General features: G+C 45.1%; 1 protein-coding gene across 3 annotated transcripts; it reads right to left on the reverse strand.

Annotated features, from left to right (window-relative positions):
* Window positions 1–4363: 4363 nt before the first annotated feature.
* LRRC43 (leucine rich repeat containing 43) lies at window positions 4364–26398 on the reverse strand. Of its 3 annotated transcripts, XR_014163853.1 has the most exons (13): window positions 26252–26398; window positions 24946–25224; window positions 23921–24031; window positions 23046–23185; window positions 19953–20191; window positions 18812–18990; window positions 16965–17088; window positions 14738–14877; window positions 13716–13901; window positions 11330–11515; window positions 9436–9526; window positions 4700–5544; window positions 4364–4614 (listed from the first exon to the last, which is right to left on the reverse strand). XR_014163853.1 is itself a non-coding variant. In XM_081893357.1 (12 exons), exons 1-12 carry the CDS (start codon window positions 26339–26341, stop codon window positions 5402–5404), a joined length of 1908 nt encoding a protein of 635 aa, XP_081749483.1. In that variant the 5' UTR covers window positions 26342–26398; the 3' UTR covers window positions 4364–5401. The 3 variants fall into 3 exon arrangements, 2 of the variants coding, with proteins under 2 accessions (XP_081749483.1, XP_081749484.1); XM_081893357.1 differs by having other exon boundaries at window positions 4364–5544; XM_081893358.1 differs by lacking the exons at window positions 4364–4614; window positions 4700–5544; window positions 9436–9526 and having other exon boundaries at window positions 11338–11515; window positions 13706–13901.
* Window positions 26399–27651: the final 1253 nt, after the last annotated feature.

Below are 27651 nucleotides of genomic sequence, written 5' to 3' on the forward strand. Positions count from 1 at the left end.
GCTGATCTTGCAGTAGTCGCCGTGATCCCAGACACCTGTCCAGAAAAACCCACATGGAGGGCAACCAGGTCAATTATCAACAATCCAGGCCTGGATGGCACACAAATCTGTTTTCACATTCACAAGAACAGTGGAAATTGATGAAACAGATTTTTTTTTAAAAAAAAACACAATACAGTACAATGTTTTGGGTATAGGGTAGGTATAGGGCAGTATATAAAATCAATTTTTAAAATGTTTACAAGAACACAGAAAACTAGAAGAGTTGTAGGGGGATTCAGGGATTCAAGTCACTCTCCTTTTAACTTATTATGCTTACTGAATAACCCAGTGGTTCTCAAACCTTTTTCTCTGGACCACACTTTCAGAATAAATATTTGCTCGGGCCACACTGAATTTTTTATTTATAAGAATACATTGGAACACAAAAAGTAGCAACTCCTAGTAGTGCTTGATTTATAACATAGAACACAACTACTTTGTAATATGATCATGAGACATCCAGAAAGTAAAAAACAATGCAGCTGCATTAGAACACAAGTCATTCCCAAAATATCATTATAAATGAGCCTCTTACATATGTACCTTAAGTCTGTATACAACCTCAATGAGAGGCGTGAGCTTGCTTTTGCCTGGTAATCTCCCTAGTTTTAGGTGTAACTTAAGATAGACAAACTCTCATCTCCTCATCAACACAAATAAGCCTTTGTATTTTCTGATCTTTCACATCTGTCAAGAGCTGAAAATCCCTGTTCCTGCCACACCCTTTGAGAACCACTGGAATAACCTTTCAGACCAGGAGTCAGGAATCTTTGGCCCTCCATACATTCATGAAATCATAAGAGTTGGGGGAGATGGCAGGCTTGGGGGAGCCGTCTCAAGTGCTCTCCCAGGCCACCCACCATCGAACAGGACCCAGGGGTGTGATATCGCACCAGGGAGCCCCAAAACCAGACGCCTGAAGGGATAGAAAGTCCACCCTAACTCCTGGAACAAACAAGGAGACAGACGAAGAGGTCTGTCAAACCCGGGTCTAGGTAGGCTACTGTCACAGACTGAACCCCCACCCCACCCCCTTTCCAAATTCAACCGTTCTGCAATTCGTGCTGCCTTGTTTTGTTTTGCTTAGTTCAGTTCGGTCCTTCTCTTCTGTTGTAATATATATATATATATTTGAGGGGTTTGCTTTGATGGGTGAGCGCAGAGGATGAAAATGGGGGCGCCCCTGGAGGAGCCTTGACCCAAGAGGGTTTTCCCCGAGGACCGGTATCTTTATTTAGTTTTTTCCCCTTGGAATGGTTGGAAGCAACCCCCTTCTTCTTTTTCTAACTGTATCTCCCCCGTTTCTTTCTGATCTCCTTTCACTGTCATATTGGGGTGACATCCCCCTCCCCTTATTTTTACCTCTACCACGGTTGGGGTCACCAGATGTTGGGTTGAAATAACAACAGACAGGTAGCGAGCGTCATCTGGGAGGCACCTCTCGAGCATGTCTCAGGGAGTCCCTTTTATTGAATATTACAGCATTGCCACGTGTGTGCTTGTTGCTGATTGGTTAACACAAATACAATACAAGGGTTGCATATAAGCATTAATCACCAATAGATTAAAGGGTGGGAAAGGGAACACAGAATTGGACAGGCGTGAAAACCTCCTTATTAAACTTTTACTAGTGATTGATATAGCATTTATCTGTAGATGTGGTCAACTATGCATTAAGAATGGGTCAAAGTACAATGTTTCCCTGAACTCAATGTGAACTGAACATTCTAAGGTGGTGAGTGAATGTCTTAGTATTAGAATGGTTTGTGCAGCATTATGTACAGAAGCGAAGCCTAGGAGCAAGACTTCCCATCAGGCCATAGTCATGTGTAGAATCATAGCATCCCATCATACCACCATGATTACCCCCTGTGCCTGAACCCCCCACTCGCCCACCCCCAGGGCCCCCACCACACCGGGGGAACAAGAGAAAGCCAGGCTGGTTGTGTTGCGAAATAAATCAAAACTCCAAGCCAGGGAAAAACACACTCCAAGTGGCTGAACAATGCCTTCAAATTACTGTCACTAATATATAATATATACATTATATTAATATATACGTACTAATACATAATATGTGGTATATAATAATGATATATTAGACGTGCTCTATATAATACATAGGCCAGAGGGCGCTCCGTTCTCGCAGCAGCCAATTCCATCTCGCTCATGATTTCCTTCGCCTGGACCCGGAAGCACGTGGCCTCTGGCGGCGGGCTGAGAGCAAGCTCGCCGTGTGCACAGAGGCGCGCCACTCTTCACTTTCGCGTCTCTATAGTGCGCGCCTTCCCCTTCCCGCTCCGCGTGAACATAAACGGGACCAGTTCCGTTCCAGAGCGGAAGTGACGATGAGAGGAGGCGGAGAAGGCGGCTTCCCAATCATGAGGATTTTTGTTGTCGTTCTAGCTGTGTAAATCCCTAATAGACGCAGCCGGGGGGGAATCATCCTCTGAGGAAGGCGACGGCGCGAAACGTGAAGGCCGGGACTCTCGCAGAAGAAAGGGGCGCGGAAGGCTACATCCCCCCTCACGAAATCATCTCTATGGCCTTAGCCGTGGCGCAGGCGATGACGTATTTCCGCTGCGCCTTGACCGAGCCAAGATGGCGGCGGCCTTGAGTGGCTGCGGAGCTGCTTCGCTTTCTTCAGGTATCTGGGAAGCAACCCGCTTCTCCGAGCGGCCCCTGCAGTGAATTAGTAAATCCTCAGTAGATACTTTAAGCGAAATTTGATATGGACACCCAGTTAAGTGCAACATCACTCAGTTTATATTCACGGTACAAATCTCTCTTCTAACTCTTGCTATTGTGTTTTTTAGCTGTTCGTTCAGTTTGCTCATACCCGGAAGCAGCTTGTCTGTATTGTTTATTTGGATTAATTTGCTTATATTTCACCGTGAGGGTGGACTCGACGTATATTAAATAAAGAAATAAATGTCTGCATCTTCAAAGGTACCAGGTATACATACCAGAGTCTCAATCTGGTAGTTTTAATCTATCGTATAGTTTCTGACATGGCACATCAGAGGTTGTCGTGTTTCAGCAATCTCCACATGACCCACAGCTCCATTGGGTTCAATATGTGTATAATCATCAGTTCTTTGTACAGGCAGGGATCAAGGGCCTGGATTCCAAAGGTCTTAAAGTGCGGATGGTGCACCGAGATGATCCCCATTTTGGCCAAGCACATTCCAACAAAGACATCATCTGTTGATGACAGCTCAGTGTCCTGCAGTCACCTGCAGCTGCTGCACCGTCAGCCATGACATGACAAAGCCCCCGCCACCAGCATCGTGTGGATAGAAGGATGCCGGATACAATGACTGGGATAAAATTCTTAGTGTTGGTGTCTCTGATTGGCCGGGCTTTGCTGATGACATCCCCAGCAAAAAGATCTTTGTCAGGGTTCCAGATGCTCAAGGAACTCTACAATGTTGCACGTGTTCACAAATATGTCATTGTCACCCTTCAACACAAAGCGGGTGTGGGGGCAGTCCTCTGAAGGATATGCAGCTGCTTCCGAGAGCGGAAGCAACTGTCCATCTGGGAAAGACTGAGAACGGAGGGCAGCTGGGCAGCACCACAAGTAACAGAAGAAAACGGCTGGCAGGCAGAAATCCAACAGGTCCACGTCGGGAAAGACTTTTGGCTTGCCCTGCAACCCCTTTCCCCAGGAAAGTGGACCCTTCGCAGACCCCCTTGGGGAAACGCAATAGGCATTTTCGGGGATGCCTCCAGGCCAGGGTCACCATGGCAACAACAGTGTCTGCCCATGCAGCGCTCTGGCCCCTGCAGCCTCAGGGTTGGGGCGGGGGGTCCTCGTCGGTTCAGCTTATTGCCTGTAGCCAAGGCCTTCTTCTCAATGGGCACTTCACACAAAGCAAGACATTCTTCTAGAATCACACAACGTAAATATAACATCACACAGCATAAAAATTTGAAAGTACAGTGCATTCCTTCTCCCAAATGCTCTGTAGCCCTTCCCCAAGTGCAAAGGTGTCTTAAGGGGAAGGGAGAGGAAGATAATCATATTGCACCCTTCTGCCAATCATCTTGATGCGGGAGGCTGAAAGGGAAATGGTTGAGAAAGATGCGGGTGCAGAGGTAACTCCCTACAGCAGTGGGGATTGATGGGAGTTGTAGTACAAAACATCTGGAGGGCACCAGCTTGACAAAGGCTGCCCTACAGTATAGGGGCTGTGCTTGATTCTGGAGGTGAAGAGCAAAAGCCAAAAAGTATTGGCCAGTCTCTGTAGACCAATATAAATAAAATTCAAGGGAAGCGTAGATTTTCTGTTGTAAAATAAACAACTCGAATCACATAAACATTCCTAGTTAACATTTATTATAAACACCAGGTGGGCTGTTGAGACTTTTCACAAACTGCAGAATACATGAGAGGCAGGGTGCAGTAGGAGAGGTAAGTCAACAGAAGCTCTAGCTCAACTATGGCAAGTGCTATTCAGTTTTCTTCTGAGCTTCTCTGAAACCATGAGGTCTAAAAACTTGCTTTGTGATAAATGGAACTAATAATCCAGGTTGGCGAATAGAACATATTTCACCAAATCAAAGATACTCTATTAAATTTGCTAGCTGGATAGCATGTCCAGAGTAGTCCCAAAAGTTACAATGATGCAATTTGCTGGTGTGGGAAATGTACTAGATGCTGAAGACAAAATTGTTGAGCAAATATTTTGCAGGCTTTGGAGTGTCAATTAGCAGGCACAAATAAAGAACAGAGAGTGCACATGCATTTACACCCACATACGTAGGCTTTCGGGTGTCCATATTTGCAGGTTTCAAACTTTCTACACAGTGGGACAGGAGGATATATTAGCTGCTGATGGATGGTTAAAGATTTTATTCCCTTGATTCTTTCAAAAGTTTAGAGGCTAAACTGAAAACCAGACGACATACTGTTGGTACATTCTCTTTAAGCCAATGGTCCCATCAAATATATTGTCTCTATTTTGGGGGAAGGGGGTGGGCAGGATTTGGCCACTAATGCTGATCTTGGATTTTGGAAGCAGAAAGGCTTGTGGGTGGGGGACTCTTGTCTATTCAGAACCTCAGAACATTTGCAAATAAATCAATTCTGCTGCACTGCCTCCCACCCAAAGGTACCAGGTCTTCAGTGTTCCACAGGAAAGTGATGCTCCCTGCATCCAGGATGAGCCGAATGGTCAAACTTCTGAGGTCAGGCCAAAGATGCAGATGTGTGATATAAAGGCATAACCTTTGCTGCGACTACCTGCCCTTACAACCTCAGCTTCCCACACCAGGTAGACATAGCTCTTGAGAGTCCACATCCCTCACCCCTGAATCTTTTTAAAAAGCACAATCTGTGCTGCCCACAAAACAATTACTCTGACATGTTGTAATGTAAAAGGATTTGTGAAGCTGAATTCCATTTCACATGTTGCATTTGGAATTCTACCGTCAGCGGTACTGGCTGGCTCTGAAGGATATCTGCCCCGTCAGGAGAGTCCTTCTTTTTCCCCTTTCCTGGAAAAAAGCAGGGAGAAATATGTACTGTTGCTTCTTTTAAGCCTCCTACCCACTGGGTGGGTGTACTTATAACTGACCCCCTGAAGGACCTTTTCCCTCAACCCGTGTAGCCTTTCAGGGTTTGTTGGTCTGTTTTTAACCAACTATTATTCATACCTCTAAGGGGCTGAACTGATGGGGGGAATGGGAAAGGATGTCAGTCAGTGGTAGAGCAAATGTTTTACAGCCTGCAGGTCTGAGAGCAACCCTGTCTCCAGTCAGTGTCCTGAGCTAGTTGGGCCAATGCACAATCTCCCAAACTTGTACTTGATACAATGTATGTGGAGAGATGATTTCCAGAGCCCATGGGTAAAAAATTTACAGCTGAAAATAACGGCAATGGGAATCTCCCCATCCAAATTACTAGAGCAGGACATAGTTCCAGCTAAAAGAACAGTAACCTGTAAGCTAGAGGAGATGGACTTGCAGCAGAAAATGATCTTGGGCAATGGTACCTGCTCACCTCTAAATCTTGGTTTATTACCCCTCTTAAGGCTCCCAAACTATTTGAATTCTTTAACTTCCTCAGCTCATAGATATGCCTTTGTAAAGGCAAGATTCAACACCTTCCCATCGAACGTGCTGAGAAATAGATTCTCCAATGGACAGATATCGCTCTTATGTGATTGTAATTGTGGGGCACCGGAATCGTAGCATCACATAATTCTTGATTGTGCTTTTCACTTATCGGCCAGGAGCAAGTTTCTTGCTCAATATCTTAAGGGAATTGCCGATGATACGACTGAAGCCAAACTGAGATATCTATTAAATGATGATGGCCCCCTAAGATCACTCATGGTTGCCAGATTCTTGATCAGCGTCCTATCCCTAAAGAAGAGAAACGGACTCCTGTGTGGCTCGGATAATCCCTTTAAACCATGATCTATGTTTTAGGATGTAATTAGGTGATATCACCATTGATGTCTTCTATTAATTTATGAGCAGAGGGCGATGTTTATGCTACAAATTTGTTGTAATGTATGATGTTGGTCTTTTGTTTTTGTTTTGCTTTGGTTCTTGTCTGTTTTTTGTAAGTTTTGGCGGTTTTAAATTTGGAAGTTCAAGTACATTATGGTGGTATGGGAAACTGTCGTGTGACGGGCCAATGGCCGTAATAAAGATCAATCAATCAATCAATCAATAGTTGGGCCAATGGGTATGAGTCAACTTCCTATGTACCTAAGGAGGGACTACCCATTCAGTAATTTTTAAATTCATAACTCCAAGAGGTTTTGAGCTGAAGGGAAAAGCGAAGGTGCAGGTCATCAGATTGTTTGCAATTGACATTGGGAGTCATTAAAGATCCCAGAGAAAGACATCTTGGAGCTTTATCCCCTGAGCTAAACCATGCCCAATCGTTAAGGTTTTGATTAATCTATAACTTTCAATGCCATTTCATATGTTTACATTAACATGGTCATTGCCACATACAGCCCCTGCTTACTGTTGGAACCAGCCTTCTCCCACTGGGTGTTCTCCAGCTCTTCTGCAGCACAACTCCCATCTGCTCCAGCCAGCACAGAGGTGCTGGGCGGAGCTGTAGTTCAAAACAGGTAGAAGACACCAGGCTGTCGAAGACTTTGACCACAAAATCTTATTGCTAAAGTGCCTCTGGTGGAGCTGAAGTGAAACACACCTGCAGCTATTTCTTCATCTTCCAGGTTTATTTTTTTGCTGCCAAAATATTTCGTTGCTGTTTGGGGTGCATGTAGGCAGAATCCCTCATGCATGAATTGATACCACACTTCCCTGCCACGTGACTTTATGAAAACATTTTCAAGTTCAGCAGTCATAATTCTTCCCCCCCCCCCAACACCTGCAAACAAACTGTCTGCCTTTCACAAACCATTCAAGGAAATGCCTCTATATGAAAACATATTTCCCCTTCATTTATCCTACCCAGGCACCCTGACAAACAGATAAGTCAGAATGTTTATTACAAAGTCAACTCTGCCCTGGGTTAACAACTCTCCACATGATGCTGAAAGGAATTACCTGTCTCCCAGGTAAACATCATAATCCACATCATGGAAAACTGGAAGTGACAAGCACCAACTTATATATTATGTTTACTTATATGGGCTAGTAACTCAATATTTGACACCAGTTGGAAGGCAACAACAGCCATTTCACCGGGTGGTGCGCTCAGCTCTTTACAAGTGTTTAAATGAAGGGATAAAATGTGCACTTACACCACAATCCAACACATGCCTACTCAGAACCAAGTCTCACTGAGTTCCTGGACCTCAAGCCTAGGGAAAGTGCAGATGCATTTAGTGTGTGATGTAACAGACAGCAGAGTCTGTCCTACCGTAAGGGGGCTGCAACTGATTCTGGGTGCAATTCAAATGGAAAATGGATCAGCCCATGTCTAACCAACAGGGGCACAATCTCCTTATAGATTTTCTCGCACCCAGTCTTCCTTGTTATGGCCTGAGATCTCCAGGAAAGGTCAAATCAGTTCCTCAATGTAACAGTGTGTAAGACAGTCATACCAGTCCACTCTGACAAGGAGGGAGGGCCACAGCTCAGTAACAGAGCACCTGCCTTGCGAGCCAAAGGTCACAGGTTCAGTCCCCACTGGCCTCTCCAGGGAGGGCTGGAAAAGACTCCTTGTCTGAAATCCTGGAGGGCTGCTGCCAGTCAGTGTAGACAATACTGGGGTAGATGGGCAAATGGTTCTGACTTGGCAGCTTCCTCTGTTCCGAAGTAGTCTAACAGAATGACATAGAATCGTGACCTCTTGGTGATTTTCCATTACCCTTAAAAAAAGAATTAGTAGTTCCTGGTCCCCATAAGAGAAGCAGAATGCTCGCAAAAGTGCAGGTACAGACAGAGATACCAGAGAATGGAAATGGGAGCATACATTTACAGGTACTTGCCTAACCCCATCTTGGCTGCTTCGGTCGGTGTGGATACTCATTCAACAAGAGAACGGTACTTTGGTGTGGCAACACAGCTACTCTTTGGAACTCCCTGCTTATTGGCCTCAGGCCTTTTTGGTGTTGCTTAAAATATTTTTGCTTAGGGATGCCTATCGAAATATACATATCTTTTACCTTTTTATTGCTTTTAGTTATCTTTTGAATGTTTTAAATACTGTTCTTTTATTGATGATTTTAATGTTTTGCTGTTATGTTTTGTGAGTGCTTAGAAATTTTATAAGCGTTATAGAAATTTTGTTAAACAAAATTAACTTCCAATGTTTGCTTATTCGTCTCATGTCTGGAGGACAAATCAGTTGTGCAAATAGTCACTATTCTTGTGGCTTCCACTCCACAAGGAGCACGTTTCTGATTACGTTGCTTCCTGCTCCCCATCCGTATTGTGTTTCCTTTGCACTGGAATTAATAGGGTGGAATAGCGTAATGAAAATGCAATAATGTAATTTACATAATTAATTAGGTGAGCTATACAATTTCACCACAGCAGATGGAGAGACAAGTGGAATAGTTTTGGGCAGAAAACAAACGGTAGTGGACTGGAACCAGTGCTGTATGGGGCAGAATTGAAAACGATTTTTCTTACATCCCTAGGCTATGCACCCATTATACCTTTAAAGAATATTCAAAGCACATTCTTTCCCTGAAAGAATTATGGGCAATGAAGTTTACCCCAAGCGGAGCCACAGTTCCCGGTGACCCTTAACAAACTACCGTTCCCAGGAGGAAGGAAATGTCTTTCAAATGTACTTTAAATATATGGTGGGTACACAGCCCTAGTTACAGGCAGTTAGGTATGCAAAACACCACTGTTTTGCATAACTGTCATCTTAGTGAAGATTTTAACTTTGCAGTTTGCCCAGGCACTCAAAATAACCATAATACGAAGGTGCTCTCCTGGGATTACCTTTGACAGGTGTGGCGGCCTTCTTTGTCGCTGCGCTCTCGGCAGCTGCAGCTTTGGCTTTTTTGTCCTTTTTTGCACCCTTTTTACTATCCTACAGAAAAGAAATTTGTTCTTTTTAGGGAGGCCAGAAACACACATATGCAAAAAAAGGGGGGCAGTCAGAAATGTCATACCGATTACTGTATTTTTTGCTCTATAAGACTCGCTCCCCCCCCCTCCTAAAAAGTAAGGGCAAATGTGTGTGCGTCTTATGGAGCGAATGCAGGCTGTGCAGCTATCCCCAAAGCCAGAAGAGCAAGAGGGATTGCTGCTTTCACTGCGCAGCGATCCCTCTTGCTGTCCTGGCTTCTGAGATGCAGAATATTTTTTTTCTTGTTTTCCTCCTCCAAAAACTAGGTGTGTCTTGTGATCTGGTGCGTCTTATAGAGCGAAAAATATGGTAAATACTTTGGAGCTACACCTTTCAAACCACACTCTGTACTTTCAGTCTGATCAGCCAATTTATTTTAAAAAGTGGGTATTTTCTTCCGTACAAGGTTATGACAGACTAAGTGTTCTTCCAGGAACAGTCTGTACAGCCAGATGGAGGCTTGACCTACACATTTTGAGACCCTGTGTCACAACCTGAGGTCATTATCATTATTACATTTATTGATCATCTTCTAAACCATGGGTAGGCAAACTAAGGGCCGGATCCGGCCCAACTGACTTCTCAATCCGGCCCATGGACAGTCAGGGAGTCAACGTGTTTTCACATGAGTAGAATGTGCCCTTTTATTTAAAATGCATCTCTGGGTTATTTGTGGGGCATAGGAATTTGTTCCCCCCCCAAAAAAAAAATAGTCTGGCCCCCCACAAGGTCTGAGGGACAGTGGACCGGCCCCCTGCTGAAAAAGTTTGCTGACCCCTATTCTAAACCACCATTCTCAAGGCAATATGCACATAACACTGCCCACAAGAAGCCCAGCTGATGGGCTGCCCCATATTTGTGGGTAGGCGGGGTGACATCCCACACAGGTTAGCAGATAGCCCTTGCTCCATGCAGTAGGCCTCATGCCCCCAGGGTGCTACAAAGGGGCCACACGAAAGGCCTCATGACTCCTGAGCTCTCAATCACTACAAGCCTCTTTGGCTGCTTTTATCCTGACTTGGCTGTGGGGAGATTAGATGATGTTGGCTGCTGAATGAGCATTCTCCCTGGTTGGTTTGCAGGGAAGCTAGAGGACGTTGCATCAGGAAAATGTTACCCCTATACTTTCCAGTTACAGATAGGTAGCCGTGTTGGTCTGCCATAGCATAGTCAAAACAAAACAAATTCCTTCCAGTAGCACCTTAAAGACCAACTAAGTTAGTTCTTGGTATGAGCTTTCATGTGCATGCACACTTCTTCAGATACACACTTCAGATATATACTTCAGATATGTGTATCTGAAGAAGTGTGCATGCACACGAAAGCTCATACCAAGAACTAACTTAGTTGGTCTTTAAGGTGCTACTGGAAGGAATTTTTTTTGTTTTGACTATACTTTCCAGATAGCCTTCCTGGGCGAGGTGACTGAGTGGGAGCTCCCTCCAGGCACATCTGGAGCACATGGAACATCTGGATCCCTTCCAACTGCAATCCAAGCCCCATCATGGGACTGAAACCACCTTGGCCATGTTGGTTGATGACAGGGAAAGCTTTTTTCAGGATTTATGTTGGGATGGGGGCCAACCTAACCTCCCATTCTGACTCTAAGCACAGGCTTAACAGCCGTTTCTGTCCTATTTCAGGCAGTGTTGGTGAAATAAATAGGAGCACCAAGGCCCAATTCTGCCCCCCGGGGGGCTTTCTCAGGAAAGCAACCTTTCTGACCTGGTGGCTGCATTTAACACAGATTCAGTTGCCAAATACCTTTTCTTTCGGAGACGGGGGTTTACTTGTTGACTCCGTTATCAGAATGCCAAAGTCGCACACGGTCTCCACGAGAGGCTCTCCTGCCAGAAGGCTTTCCAGATTGACATGGCCTGAGCCCAGGACCTTCACGATGGGAGGCTCACTTCGTAGCTCAGGAGGAGGAGACTTCTTTTTCTTCCCACCCTGTGGGGATGTGGCAGCATATCAGATAAATTCATTCTGGGTTATGAATAATCTTATTCAAAGATTTTCAGAATATACAGCTAACAACCACAGTAACAAACACTAACAATAAACACAACCGCAACGCAGCTGTTGCAATAATGTACATTGTAAACTCAAGCAGGTCAATTTAAAGAGTCTACAAAAATTGCCGTGGGTCAGAGGAGGAGTTACAGTCAGCTAACTTTTTATTTATTTAAATATTTATAAATTAATTCCTTGTTTATTTGTGATTCACTGATACGGAATCCTAATTCCAGACCCTCCAGATGTCCATATTTTCCAGGGACAGTCCTGGATTTACAAAAGCTGTCCTGGTTTCTAATTTGATCCCAGAATGTCCCGCTTTCCCTTATTTTCATCAGAGAAATGTTGGAAAGGATGGAATCATGCGATCCCAGAACCAAGGAGGTAAGTAACTATACAACATTTAGAAGACATCTGAAGTATAGGGAAGTTTCTTTAATGTTTAATGTTTTATTGTGTTATTATATATGTTGGGAGCTGCCTGGAGTAGCAGGGGCAACCCAGTCAGAGGGATATTATTATTATTATTATTATTATTATTATTATTATTATTATTATTATTATTGAATAGGATGTCCCTATTTTTGGTGGAGAAATGTTAGAGGGCATGCAATTCCAAGACCAACATCTTGGAAATTTTACTATGTTTTAAACACTGCTATCCTGGCAGTTCTATTGCAACATAATCTGCTAAATACATTTAAAAAAATAAAAATATGATGACTTGTTATTGCTTTTGTTGTCGTCAGTTGAGAACAGCAGAAAATCCAAAACCAGCGCTGGCTCTGCTGTTGGGCAATGTGAGGCAGGCACCAAAGCCAGCTAATTATGGCTGTCACGAAAGGCAGAAAGTTTTTTAATTTATTACTGTTATTTTTGTTTTACCTGCCAGAGAAGGAAAGAGGCACTTCTGGGGTTTTCTGCCTTGGATGCCAAAATAACTTGGCAAGTTTTGGATACTCTCTGGGGTGGTGGTGAGACACCATCTGCTGCCTCACCTAAAGGATCCAAATGCTTTAGGCTAGCCCTACAAACAAATGCAAAACAGATTTCGCCAATCTAAAGCCTTCCGGATATTTTGGACTACAGCAGCAAAAGCAGAGTCACCTTTTGGAAACATGTTCAAGTGACATATAAAAATGGGAAGGAAGAGAGTTTATCAGGTCTACACAGGAAGAGAATTTTGAAGGGTGGCTTTTGCATCCTAAAAATGAGACTGTGGGCAGCTAATTGTTTTCCTTGTGAGATCTTTTTCTGTTACATCACAAAGTGGCCAAGCCAGACTTTCTGCCTTACCTTGGCTTATTGTGAGGAGCAGAGAGCTTGGACACGCTTTGCATGAGTGCAATAAACAAACCAGGACCATTATTTTTATTTAAATTCATAGCCCACCCCTCTTCCTCCCAAAGGAGCCCAGGGGACTGTGCCAGACTCCCTGGCTTTGCACGTTACAGCCAAACCAGGGGCTACGGTTTCATTCTACCAAACAAGCTGCCATGACCACCAGCCAACCTGAAGCCAGAGTATGTTGCCAGCTTATGAATCGTGGCCTATTAAGGCACAATAAACCACTATCCCTTGTTTGGACATAACGGGAAGGGAAGGCTTCCCAGGTTGCTTAACCCATTGATTCTCCAATTTTTTTTTAATCTGGGCCATACTTTCAGATTAAAAGTTTGCTCGCACTACACCAATTTTTTTATTGATAAGAAATGCATCGGAAAATTAAAAAGAAACAACTAGCAGTGCTTGATTTATATAACACAGAACACAACCACTTTGCAATATGATCATAGAACATCCAGAAAGTATTAAACAATGTAGGTACATCGTCTACAAATAAAACAAAAATGTTTTGATACTGCACCGCACCACCCTGAAATGTTAAAATGTTTCCTGGGTTGTCCTTGAATCTTCCCGCCGCCCTTGCCATCCTCTCCTGCCACACCTTTTGAGAATAACTCCATTCCCGCCCCCCTCCAATTTTGTGTTTACATACATAAAATGCTTTATGCATGATTTGCAAACTGACATTTCTGTTTCAGGCATTGCTTAACTGCCCCCCCCCCCCCGGTCTGGCTTCATACACTTTTGACTGGAGCAACAGTCGGGTGCAACTCTCACCTCTCATTACCTTTCCAGCATCCTTTGCTTTCCCCTTCTCCTCTTTGCCTTTGTCTTTTTTCCCTTTCTCCTTCTCCTTCTCCTTCTCCTTCTCCTTCCCTTTCCCCTTTCCCTTCCCTTTCTCTGCCTTCCCCTTATCTTTGCCTTTTTTGGTTGGGCTTTCATTTGGAGTGAGAACGACGGGCCACGAGACAACCTGGTGAAGCAAGAGAGTTTATTAGAACAATGAAAGGCCAGATTATTAGTGAACTTTCAAAACACAAAAGCAAAGGGGCGTTTTCATGTCATTGTAACATTTAATGTAACATTGTAATACAGTGGTGCCCCGCAAGACGAACACCTCGCAAGACGGAAAACTCGCTAGATGAAAGGGTTTTCCGTTTTGGAGGCGCTTCACAAAACGAATTTCTTTATGGGCTTGCTTCGCAAGACGAAAATGTCTTGCGAGTTCCTGCGGGTTTTTTCCCCTCCCCCCCTTTCTTAAGCCGCTAAGCCGCTTATCAGCTGATCGGCTGATAAGCCGCTTAACAGCTGATTGCTAAAAGCCGCTAAACCGCTAATAGCGCTAATCCGCTAAGCTGTCAATGGGCTTGCTTCGCAAGATGAAAAAACCGCTATACGAAGAGCCTCACAGAACGGATTAATTTCGTCTTGTGAGGCACCACTTTATTCCATGTCATCCGCTAACATTGTAAAAGCCAAAATCCAGAATAGATATGTTAACGTGGATTTTTAGTTTATTCCCATCTTGGCTGTGAGTTCGAAAAGACTTGCTCCCTGCCCTGCAAGCTTTTTTCCCCCTGGCCTGGGAGGGAGGGGTCTGGACTGACTCCAGCTACAAAAGCTGAGGCAGCTGCAGAGGTCAGAATCACTTCCCATGGGGCATCATGAAGTGATTAACAACATAATAGCACACGTGAAAACAATTACATATACAAAAACCATTTAAAATGTAAATATAAAAGACAGTTTGAATATTTGCATATATATTTGCATCTGTATCTGTACAGAATCTGCCTTGGAATACGTAACCTTTTCCTCCACAACCGTCACCGTGGTTCCGGCGAGAAGATAGGCCTTCAGAGCAACCATATCTCTGGTGACATGCTCCTTCGTGTGGTCACAGTCTATGACCTCAGCCCAGGGCTTTCGAGGGGTGGAATAAACATTTCCTAAGGGGGAGAAACGAAGGGCTTTTGAGGAAAGCACATCTTCAGAACAGGACACCTCAAAGGTCGGGCCACATTCCCTCATGCGCCACCTTTGAGGGGCCGGGGTGGGGGCGGGCAGATACCAGGGGCAAAATGCAGGTAGAGCAATGGATTCTTCCCTTACTGTTGTATGGAAGCATACAGTCTAGCAATGCAAATTTCTGGTTTTTGCAGGCATCTGCCCAATGTACCCTCTAGCCCTTCATCCAGGCAAGCAAAAGGCATTATCACATTTCCAAGGACACATTTCAGCCAGGCAAAAGCATCTGAGAAGAATACGGAGAATCTCTCTGGTGTGCAATGCCCTGGGCTTCGAACCCCAGAGGCCCACCCCTGCCCTGCCCGATTGCTTATAACATGACTGGGGTTTTGCATCAAACCAGACGGGTAGATTTAAAAGCAACCCCTTCATGCCTCAATGTCTGACTTGCAATTCAGCATGTTAAACACAAATGCCAAAACTCTTGTGCTAGATCAGGTAACAGTTCAGGATAAGAATGTCCTTTGTTAATAATCAATCAGCATGCTCTGCTAACAGGTCCCTCAGTGTCCCGAGAGATAAAGCAGCAGCAACACCATTTAAGAAGTGGATAGCTGATTTCTTACTAGGCCAAGAATCATTCCCAAATTTGGCTGGAGATAATCACCTTCAGGTAACAGAAAATCAAGGACAGCAATGATTCTCTTTAACTGGGCCAGAGATGTGGTTCAGTTAAAGATAACAGCCTGCATACTTTGCAATCACATCAAGTTTTCATTAAGCAGAATTAATATCTCTGTACTGTTTCCCTGCAAAGAAGGGGTCCAAGCAAAGAGAGAAAGGCTTTATTGATTTAAACCAACTTCCAACAACTTGGTGCACTCCAGATGTCCTGGACTACAATGTCCATTATCCATGACTGATTTAAATGCAGTTATTGTAGGTGTAACAATAACAGAAAAGGAGAGGTGGGATCACATTTGTGCGAACCTACAGTCCTCCGGCTGTGGTTGGACTCCATCTCCCATCATCTCCGGTCAGTATGGCAAACCGTCAGGGATAATGGAACATGTAGTCCATCAACATCTATAGGGCCACAGGTTTCCCCCTCCTTCCCATAGCAAGTGAAGAAAACCTGGACATAATTTGAAGAGACTGGCATATGTGTAGTTGCATTTATGGTGCATTTAAACCTGGTGACATTTTAAAGGCTGTCCTTTACTCATCCACAGACTTTGGGAAAGAGCTTGGAAACAAAGGTGGCTGCGTAAAACTTTCTGCCATTGAAGAGTCATGCCCTACTTTGCAGTCACGACTTCTGAAACTAGGAAGCCAAGCAACTTCCTAGTAGAAGCCTAGCAAAGGAATATCAGCAGCTAGATAGCTCAAAGCTACTACAGTCTTGCAAAGTGCACTCATAGGACATTCTGTCTTTCACTGCCTCCCACAGTTTGGTCAAACTCATGCTGGTAGCTTCAAGAACACTATCCAACCATCTCGTCCTCTGTAGCCCCCTTCTCTTTGTGCCCTCCATCTTTCCCAACATCAGGGTCTTTTCCAGGGAGTCTTCTCTTCTCATAAGGTAGCCAAAGTATTGGAGCCTCAGCTTCAGGATCTGTCCTTCCAGTGAGCACTCAGGGCTGATTTCCTTAAGAATGGATAGGTTTGTTCTTCTTGCAGTCCATGGGACTCTCAAGAGTCTCCTCCAGCACCATAATTCAAAAGCATAAATTCTTCGGTGATCAGCCTTCTTAATGGTCCAGCTCTCACCTCCATACATCACTACTGGGAAAACCATAGCTTTAACTATACGGACCTTATAGGACATTAGAGCTGAGCTATTTAATAATTACCCTGGTTAATTTTTGCATGAGTTTTAAAGCTTGCAGAAGCCCTCAGCTGTGCCCAAAGGCTCTGCTAAGCTCAGCTAGAAGGCTGAGCTAAGCACCTGGGGAACTCCCTGCAGCTAGGTTTCTTGGGAGTTATCTGTGTGGGGCTGGTAACACATGCAGAATGCAAGTTCACTTGTGGTCCAATTTATTCCTTCAGGCCTTGTGGAGGTACTTACCTGGCTCAGTAGGAGATTTGACAGGAGAGTCCACAGGTGTGGGCTCATTGCTTTCCCCTCCTTCCACTCCTCCTTGTGCATTTTCAACATTCAATGTAGTTGATACCGGTACCGCTAAGCCACACTGCCATTATAATATATAAGAAGAATCACGTGAAAAATTCGTAGCTGGGAAACATGCAGACACCAAGAACAACTGCATTCCATGGATCAAAAGGGGGGGGGGGAGAGAAGGCATAGGTGGCACTAAAGCTGCCTTCTCCAAACTGGACCCCTCCAGGTTTTTTTTACTACAAATCCCATCAGCCTCAACTGGCACACTTGATGGGAGTTGTAGTCCAAAAGATCTGGACAGCAGAAGGTTGGGGAAGGCTGTCCTAATAATAAAACAAGTTATTTACAACCACCAACCAGTTACAGAATAAAGAATACATAATATTAAAAGGTAGATATATTTTTAAGCAAAAAAATAAAAATTGTCTAAGCAAAATTGCTACATTTAGGAGCTTTGATACTTCTCTGTAGTTTAAAAATTGGAGTTCTCCCAAAAGATTATCAACAGAAACTCTGATCAACCTGGGAAAGACCACATAATGGTGTATATCAGAGCTTCTCTGACTGAAAAACTGCATTTACAAGTGACTCTGCTTCTGTGCTATAAAGGAAGCATCTACTATTGATGGGAAGCTTGCTGTGGGCAAATAGTGCAGGGGGAATAGAGTAGAATATCATGAAAAGGGGCTTGTCTGGCTGGTTGGAATCCTGAACAGAAAAAAATCCACTTTGCCATGTTTATTGCAGCTGACACTTGTATTCTGCTATCTTTGCCATTCAGCTTTAAAGGGTAAAGGTAAAGGACCCTGACAGTTAAGTCCAGTCGCAGACAACTTTGGGGTTGCAATGCTCATCTCGCTTTACAGGCCGAGGGAGCCGGCGTTTGTCCGCAGACAGTTTTCCCAGGTCATGTGGCCAGCAAGACTAAGCTGTTTCTGGCGAATCAGAGCAGCGTACAGAAATGCCGTTTACCTTCCCACCGGAGTGGTACCTATTTATTTACTTGCACTTTTTTGGCATGCTTTCAAATTGCTAGGTTTACAGGAGCTGGGACCGAGCAACGGGACCTCACCCCATCGCGTGGATTCGAACCGCCAGCCTTCCGATCGGCAAGCCCAAGAGCCTCAGTGGTTTAGACTACAGCGCCACCCACGTCCCTGCCATTCAGCTTTAAAGGGGGCAAAAAGATTATAACTTTCTGCGGTGTCTCCTCCTGTACGATGGAATTGCCCCATCCTTTGTATTACTGAAATGCGTCCATCCCAAATTCCACCTCATTTCGCAGTTGATGGTTCTGCACAACAGCTGCAAGCAAGGTTCAGTCCTCACTGGACTGTTGTGCTCTTATGCAAATACTCCCATGTGTAGGACTTAAGCTGCCTCTATAGGGTAAGGCTTGTTCACACTACCAAAGATATACTATAGTAACTGTCATGGCTTCCCCCACATTCCGAACTGTAGCTTGCACCTTCATTTAATATCTTTAGGCGCCAGGCCTTTGGCTAATTAAACAATCTATAGCCTTTTAAGCTGTGTGTATGTCTTAGGGGGTATTGTTTATGTTTGTTATCATGCTATGCATTTTTGTGTTTTTTTATATTGTAAAGCACCCTATGATCATTGGCTGAAGGGCGATTTTTAAAAAATTAATTAATAATTGTTTTAATAATAATAATAGTTCCCTATCTCCCTTTGCAGAACTACAGTTCCCAGGGCTCCCTGGAGAAAGCGCAGAACTGTGGCAACCAGTTTAATCAGTGGCATTCATACAACCCTGTTTCAAGAACGTCTACCTTGTTTGTTTCTTTCTCCTCAATTTTCTCATCTTTGGCAAATTCATACGTCACGTAGTAATTGTAGGTGATTATTGGAGCCTCAGGTCCAGTCTCAGGTTCCTCTGGGCCAAGAGGATTAGGGACACCCCTGACTTTGCCAACGACCACGACCATTTTAGTGTAGCACTTTAAGAGCTCTGCGAAAGCAGGAGATGAAACATCAAACAGCAACATCCATTTGAATGCAGATCGCAGGATAGACAGACACACCCAGGCAGCATGTAACATCTGCCCCCAAACAGCTTAGCAAAGCAGGACTGGTCAAGCCGTCGGAGCAAAGGAAGGTGCGCTGTTTCAGCTGTGCAAAGGTCTCATGGGGTTGGGAGTAGAGAGCACTGAATTCTGGGTGGGTACAAGGGGGAGCTGCAACAAAATGCTGCAGTGTAGAATGCTCCCGCTCAGGGTTCAGCTACACCTTCTCCCAGGACACTCCATTCCATTCCACTTCCTCTGGCTTTCCATGTTTTCACCCAACAATCAGCATTCTGTGTTTTCACAGAATGTTTAGCATTCGCACGGGTGTTTTGGGGTTAAAACGGAGGCAATTCAGCACAGCACCTCAAAACACGGGATTGCAACCTCGCACGATTATTAGAGCCCCAAAAAGCCCACATTTTTTGACTCCGTGATATCACACAAGGTGGCAGTCCTGAACGCTTTGCACCAAAATGTGTGTTTTGAGACTCTGTGATCTCACGGCGGAGGAGGAAGGGGATTCTAAGATAAAAACGACAGAGGATATTGTCCCGGCACAGCATTTAACTTCCTCTAGCTTTGCTTCAGCATGAATCCTAGTCTATTTCAGAAGAGGACTAAAAGTCTACACCACTAGGAGTCACCCAAGAGCCACAATATTACAGGGTCTGGGGAGAAACTGAATATTGAGGATCCAGAAAAACATACACAGGTTTGGGTTCAAGTGTCCAGCTGCACTGCAAAGCTAAGTTTGGCATTCTGAGTATGAGTCAATTCTTTTTCTTGCCCTGACTATCACACCTTGGATGTTTTGGCTGCTGGAACTAAGATAGCCCTGCCTGGCCACTTGTCAGGAATGTGGAAATTCCATCAATGGACTGCTCTTTGACTAAGGAAGCCTCACCCGAATTGCTGGACAGCTCTAAGAAGTCGTGTCTCTCGTCAGGTGTGATGATCACATCGTCAAGCGTGCAGAGTTTTGGCAGGCTATCGATGACAAACCCCCTGTAGCCAGGCAGCAGGGCGAGTGGGTTTCCCTGAAGCACCAGAACCCGCAGTTTCTTCATCGTCAAAAGCTTCAAGAGCAGGCTCAGCAAGTTGGTGAAATTGTTGTAGCTCAAGTCGAGGGAGACGAGTTTCGGCCTAAGGCAAAATAAGGGAAGGGAATGGGTCTTTAGCAAGAGCTAATGGGAACAGGGACAGGTAAGATGGATGTTGCTGGCTGGGCCTGGTGGGAGTTGGAGTCCTACAGGATCTGGGGAGGACCACATTGGGCACCTCGAGATTAAAGGCAGCTGAACTGAACTCAGTGAGAAGCGCGCACACATGAACATAGTACCCCACATTCTCTGTGTGTCTCACCTGGCAACGGGCGAACCCGTCAATTTTAGTCTCTCTCCATTTCTCATTTTTCCAACCTTAAATTCAGTTCTCCCCATTTCAATATCAGTTTGCAATTTTTTAAAAAAAAATCAGTCATTTTTTCATAATGCAGTATGATTGTATCTTACACATATTTTAACTGGCACGATCTCAACCATATGCGATTGAAGGCAGGCTGGTTGAAAGGGCACAGGTTAAATCCAAGCATGGCAGGGGGCTTTTGTGTGCTCATGCAAGATCTTGCAGGGCAATCCAAGTTCCTGCAAGATCTCTCACAAGCACCCCATGGCTTCCAGAGCTGGAAGATCTAGTTGGGGTTACCCAGCATGGAAAATGCTTTTATGCTCTCTGCCTTCATCACTGAGCATGGCCTACACTCAGTGCAACAGGCTCTGAGGGGTGGTAGCCATGGAGTGGTACAAGGAGTTTGGATATACGAAATTTTCATGTGTACTGAACCCCTGCACAAGATGCATCCGTTTGCATGCAATTTTATCTAATACACACATTATGCAAGGCAATTTCCCCTAAAACAATGCATGTACAGTCATACCTTGGAAGTCGAACGGAATCCATTCCGGAAGTCCGATTGACTTCTGAAACATTCAAAAACCAAAGCGTGGCTTCTGATTGGCTGCAGGAAGGTCCTGCAGCCAAACGGAAGCTGTAGAAGCCCCATCAGATGTTTGGCTTCCAAAAATCGTTCAGAAACCAGAACACTTACTTCTGGGTTTCGATCATTCGGGAGCCAATTTGTTCGGGAGCAAAGGTGTTAGAGATCCAGGGTATGACTGTAAATGCTATTTTCAACTAATGCATGCATGTACACTTTACGCTGGGACACGGGTGGCGCTGTGGTCTAAACCACAGAGCCTAGGACTTGCCAATCAGAAGGTCGGCGTTTCGAATCCCCATGACGGGGTGAGCTTCCGTTGCTCGGTCCCTGCTCCTGCCAACCTAGCAGTTCGAAAGCATGTCAAAGTGCAAGTAGATAAATAGGTACCACTCTGGCGGGAAGGTAAACGGTGTTTCCGTGCGCTGCTCTGGTTCACCAGAAGCAGCTTAGTCATGCTTTCCACATGACCCGGAAGCTGTACGCCGGGTCCCTCGGCCTATAGAGTGAGGTGAGCGCTGTAACCCCAGAGTTGTCCATGACTGGACCTAACAGTCAGGGGTCCCTTTACCTTTACACTTTAGGCTAGTCTATGCATTTAATAAAAACAACAGTACTTGGTTGGGAAACGGCAACCGAAAAGTGCAAATTTCAAAGAGTAACCATGTCTTGCTTGGTGTCTTGTTTCAGAACGTACTGAACTTAGTGGCAGAAGATGGGGTGGGGGATCAATGTGTTTCCTGCACTCTTAACATATTCCTGCCTAAGGATGGAAAGAACTGTCACTTTCAGTTCTTCCAGTTTCTCATTTTTCCAATCCTAAATTCAGTTTCCCACAATTTGCAGCAATCAGCCAAAAAAAAACTTTAAAAAAGATCCTCATAAAAATTAACCAGCATTTTAGTGTAAATTTCTCATAATAAACACATCTTTATAAGCAATTTTGACTAATGTACACATTTTTGCAAGCCATTTTCCCCAATACAGTATAATGATTTTTGTATGTATTTTCCTACTAACACCGTCATTTTTATGCATTTTCAACCAATATATACATTTTTATAAGCATTTGGTCCATCACAACATTTGGATAAGTGCAAATTTCAAAGGATGGCTGTCTTTTATTTTGCTTATTGTTTCAGAAAGTGCAAATTTTTATAGATTTCGCTCAGTGGTTCTCAAAGGGTGTGGTGAGCCACACTAGTGTGACAGGAGAGGATGGCAAGGGTGGTGAGAAGAGTCAAGAAAAATCAAAGAAACATTTAAACATTTCAGTGTAGTGTAGTGTAGTGTAGTGTAGTGTAGTATATATATATATATAATTTTTATTTGCAGAATATGGATAGATATATTTTCAAAATGAGAACAAGAACATCAAGTGATACAAAGGAAAATCCTAGTTGTTATCCAGAATAGCTGTTTGAACAGTTACAGATAGGTAGCCATGTTAGTCTGCCATAGTCAAAACAAAACAAAATTCCTTCCAGTAGCACCTTAAAGACCAACTAAGTTAGTTATTGGTATGAGCTTTCGTGTGCATGCACACTTCTTCAGATACACTGTGTATCTGAAGAAGTGTGCATGCACACGAAAGCTCATACCAAGAACTAACTTAGTTGGTCTTTAAGGTGCTACTGGAAGGAATTTTTTTTGTTTGTTTGAACAGAGTGCTGGAGAAGACTCATTTACAATTATATTTTGGGAACGATTTATGTTCTTATGCAGCTGCATTTTTGAATACTTTCTGTATCTCCCATGATCATATTATGAAATAGTTGTGTTCTGTGTTTTAAATCCAGCTCCACTAGGAGTTGTTCCTTTTTGTTTTCCAATGTATTTCTTATCTGTGAAAAATTTGGTGTGGCATGAACTTTTTTTTTCTCTCCTGAAATCGAGACCCAGAGAAAAAAAGTTTGAGAACCACTGTTTTAGCTTCAAATGCGCACTGAACTAAATTTCTCCTCTATTCCCCTTCCTGCCTGCTTAAAAGTTTCCTATTACCAGTAAGTGTCTGTGAGGTACTGTTCTTCGGACGAACCGAGCTGGCAGTTGTGCCCGAGGCCGAGATGCTGGAGTTCAGGAGGCGGGTGGGCACACAAGTCCTTCAGACCATCCACTTCGTTGCCACAAAGTTCTAGGACCTGCCAAGTGGAGGGCGGAGTAAGAGGAAGGAAATAGCCTTCGGGTAACAAAGAGGGCAAGAGTGCTGGATACACATCCAAATCGTTTAATGGGACTCCTCAGATAGAAGGAGAAAAAATAGGAATTTTGCCTCCAGGGAAAGCACAACACAAACTTTCTGCTTGTTTCTTTCACACAGTGAAGCTTCCAGAAGCTTCCAGAACCTTCTTGAATTACAGATAGGTAGCCGTGTTGGTCTGCCATAGTCAAAACAAAAAAAATTCCTTCCAGTAGCACCTTAAAGACCAACTAAGTTAGTTCTTGGTGTGAGCTTTCGTGTGCATGCACACGTGTATCTGAAGAAGTGTGCATGCACACAAAAGCTCATACCAAGAACTAACTTAGTTGGTCTTTAAGGTGCTACTGGAATGAATTTTTTTTTGTTTCTTCTTGAATTAATTAGAATAGGAAAGATCTCTACACATCCAATCAATACTTTCTGTACCAAGAAATGCAATCTGACTCTTTCTGACCCAGAAAAAGCCCTGTGGCTGGATCAGACCAAAGGCCTATGCATTCCAGCAGCCTGTTTCTCACAGGGGCCGATCCTGTGTTCCAGTGGGAAGCTCAGCAGCCCACCCCTCAGCCGGTCCTCCCACCGACTAGCTGACATTCTCAGCTCCATGTATCTTCCATTCCACTAACTTCTCCCAGGTCTCCCACCCTTATCTACCTTCCCTCCCACCTGCAGGTACCTTCAGGGTTGGAGGGAGGTTGCTGGAGTTGATCTTGCTGATGTGATTTGCACTCAGGATTAGCTCTTCCAGGTTGGGGAACTTTAACAAATCAGCATCAATTTCAGTCACCTAGGAAGAGAGCAAAACACCAACAACACTCATGCTCAGGGAGTCAAAGGTGGTCACAAGCAGGAAACAAGCGATCCACTGGAAAGCTCTAGCACAGTAAATGCAGTCAGGGGATTTAAGAAAATGAATTAACCCTACCCAGCAAACAGCAGTCACACTCAATTTCTTGTTTTAAAATTGTCAGAACTGTGTAAAACTTGCACTCAAAAACGCAGTGCCATGGCAATCCAAATAAAGAAGGCAGTTACGTCCCACCTGAGAACTCTGCAGTCAGAAAGGAGCAGTTGATGCACTTAGATAATAGAATCATAGTTGGAAGAGACCCTGAGGAACATCTCGTCCAACCCCCTACAGTGAAGGCAGACACAGCTGTTCCATTCAGGGATCAAACTTGTGACCTTGGTGTTGTCAGCACCACGCTCTAACCAACTGAGCTATCCACAGAAGGGGAGCACTCAAGCTCCGAGTCAGAGTGGCACAAACAAGGCATCAGCATCAGCGTGGAATATAAGCACTAGGCTGTTCCCTGGGCTACAGGGGATCCCGCAACATGGCTTGGTTGCTACCCACACAGAACTATGCAGGCCCTGAAAATCTGCTGATGCCTGAGGCTTGTTTAGGGCCACACATTGACCTATGCAAGTGCCAACAATGAGAACTGTCAACACCTGCACAGCTCAGCAAAAAAAACCAACCCACTCCCTCCATCATCAGCTGACTGTTGGCATTTGCAAAGCGACAGACACAAGGCTTTGTTGGTGCTGCCCCAACAGGTAAGAGGGCTTAGCTTGGCCACAATGGCCTTATAGGTCAAATGGGGAGGGCTGGCGGGCCCCACTTGACCCGGGAGGGGAGCCGAGGTACCCTAATCCTTGAGCTGTGGTCTTAACCACCCAAGAGTCTTGGCCACCCACATTTTTGTTCACAATCCTGAGCGATTTGAAGTAGGAGAAGATTAAGCTGTTCTGGATGTCCCTTGGAGACTGCACTGCCAGCTCCCTCAGCTGCTGGTCCTCAGGGCTGCAGTCAGCAGGCAGGGCCCACGGAGAGCCCAGGCTTCTCAGGTAGTCGGTGAGCGATTCCACACTTTCCTCATCTGGCGGCAGGAACCCTTCGCGAGGGGAAGCTCTGGCCTTTGGCAAGGCCCAACTGGGGGAAACTGTGGCCTTCCTCGGTGGGAAACGGGACTTATTCTGCGGAGGACAGAAAGGAGGGATGTATAAGCTTCGGGGGGGCACTGCAGAAAAGAAGACAAGACACCCACAGGATGAGTGTCTACGGGAGCCGCCCCCCATCTATTGCTCCCGACGGACGACCTGATAATGGAGGAGGGTTTTGGCAGACCACTTAAACATCTTCCCACCTGCTGTAGCAATTGTACTGAGCATGATTTTTAATTTTTTTTGTGTGTATATCTGTATGTTGAGGGACACAGGTGGCGCTGCGGGTTAAACCACAGAGCCTAGGACTTGCGGATCGGAAGGTTGGTGGTTCGAATTCCCGCGACGGGGTGAGCTCCCGTTGCTCGGTCCCTGCTCCTGCCAACCTAGCAGTTCAAAAGCACATCAAGTGCAAGTAGATAAATAGGTACCGCTCTGGCGGGAAGGTAAACGGCGTTTCTGTGCGCTGCTCTGGTTCGCCAGAAGCGGCTTAGTCCTGCTGGCCACATGACCCGGAAGCTGTACGCCGGCTCCCTCAGCCAGTAAAGCGAGATGAGCGCCGCAACCCCAGAGTCGGCCACAACTGGACCTAATGGTCAGGAGTTCTTTACCTTTTATATCTGTGTGTGTGTGTGTGTGTGTCTACACACACACAAACACACAAAATTGTATATGTGTGTATTGCTTTATTTATGTTAATGTGTTATACATTTTATGTTAGCCGCTCTGAGCCCAGCTTTGGCTGGGGAGGGCGGGATATAAATAAAATTATTATTATTATTATTATTATTATTATTATTATTATTATTGCTTATGTTATTTCTTATATTGCATTTCATTGTACTGAAATTTGCATTCCCTTCCACTCCCGCCGCAATACACTGTGCCCGCCATTGGCGCCCCACACCTGGGGCAGCCCTGCGTGGAAGTGCCATGGGGCAGCTAGCTGTTTGCTGGGCGGGAGGGGCAGAGAGCACGAGGATCCCCTCCCCTTGCTCCCTCTCCCCCTCCCCAGGCCCCACCAACCTCCCGCCGCCCTCCTCGCCTCCCTCCAGCTCACCCAGCTCCCGATTCCGCAGGGAAACTGGTCCAGGCACAGCCGGCGGAGGTGCTCCCAGAAGGCGGCGGAGGCGGCGCCGGGACCCGCCATGGCCGAGCATCCCTCCCTCGCCGGCGTCCCCCGTTGCCAGGCGACGGGCTGGGTTGCCCGGCGACGCCGAGGCTCCCGGGCTTGCTTCCGGGTGGGCGCGCCGAGGGCTGCGCTGCGCGGGATCCTTGCCTGGAATCACGTCTTTGTAGACGCTGCAAGCAACGGGTGCCTCGCGCAGTTCTCCAGGCGCGCAAGATGCGCCGCACGTTTGGAATGTTGCTTTATTGTGTGTTTAAAGGTTGCAAAGCTGCCCTGGGGATTTTGCTGACAGGCTGGGTAGGAATCCCTCGGATGTAAATGCGCGCAATGCCCTCTCGAGAATCTGTTTCGGTTTTCCAAAGCAGTCCGGAGTTTCCAGATTAGTCCGTGCACGCGCTTCCTCCGTTTCCTCCGCGTCCAGCGCGCTCCCACCGCTGGGTTGGGAAGCGGTGCGCGCGCAGGGAAGTTGGCTCTGCATTTCCCCAGGTTGGAGCATTGCACTGCAAAGCAAGTTGCCAGTCAAAGCCGAAAAAGAGAAAGAGAAAGAAAGAAAGCCAGATAAGAAAATACAATTAGACAGGTCATCAATGGGTGGTGTGGGGAGTAAATCACAGGAAGAAGAATATTAATAGGAGAAAATATATTATGTTTTTATATTCTGCTGGAAGCCGCCCAAGGTGGCAGGTGGGCAGCCAGATGGGCAGGGTATGAATAATAAATTTATTTATTTATTTATTTAGGCAAAAAGAAGAACATGATAAAGAAAAAGGAGGTGTAATGGTAAGAGAATGAGAAAAATTCAGTGAGAAAAAGGTAGAAACTCACAGGCAACAAGCAGAGGTGTAATAAAATTTGGTGGTTGAAATCTAAGTTGGAGGAAGCAGGAACAAAGAGGTGAAAGCTGACATATCCTGGAGAAAGGTAGCCTTATAGGCGGCCAAACAAAATAAAAGGAAATACAGTGGAACCTCAGTTTTCTAACATAATCCATTCCGGAAGACAGTTCAACTTCTGAAACGTTCAAAAACTGAAGCATTTACTTCCACTTTTTCGACGTTTGGGTTCCGAAACGTTCGTCAACAGAGACATTCAAGAATCGAGGTTCCACTGTAGATAATCAGGCCCAAGAAATCAGACCAGGCAGAGATCAAGGCATGAATGTAACAGAAGAAAACAATGTCTTGCAGCAGATTAGCAAAGGAAAGAAACCCAGCCAGCAATAAATCACACGGAGTGGGTGAAGTTAACTCTTTATTAGAAGGAAGAAGGCCTGCTCAGGGGTGCCAGGCCTAATGGGCACAGCAACTCTTCTTGATTGGCAGTTGTGGAGG

Source organism: Podarcis melisellensis, assembly GCF_964234715.1.
Source record: "Podarcis melisellensis genome assembly, chromosome: 16".
Taxonomy (NCBI): Eukaryota; Metazoa; Chordata; class Lepidosauria; order Squamata; family Lacertidae; genus Podarcis; species Podarcis melisellensis.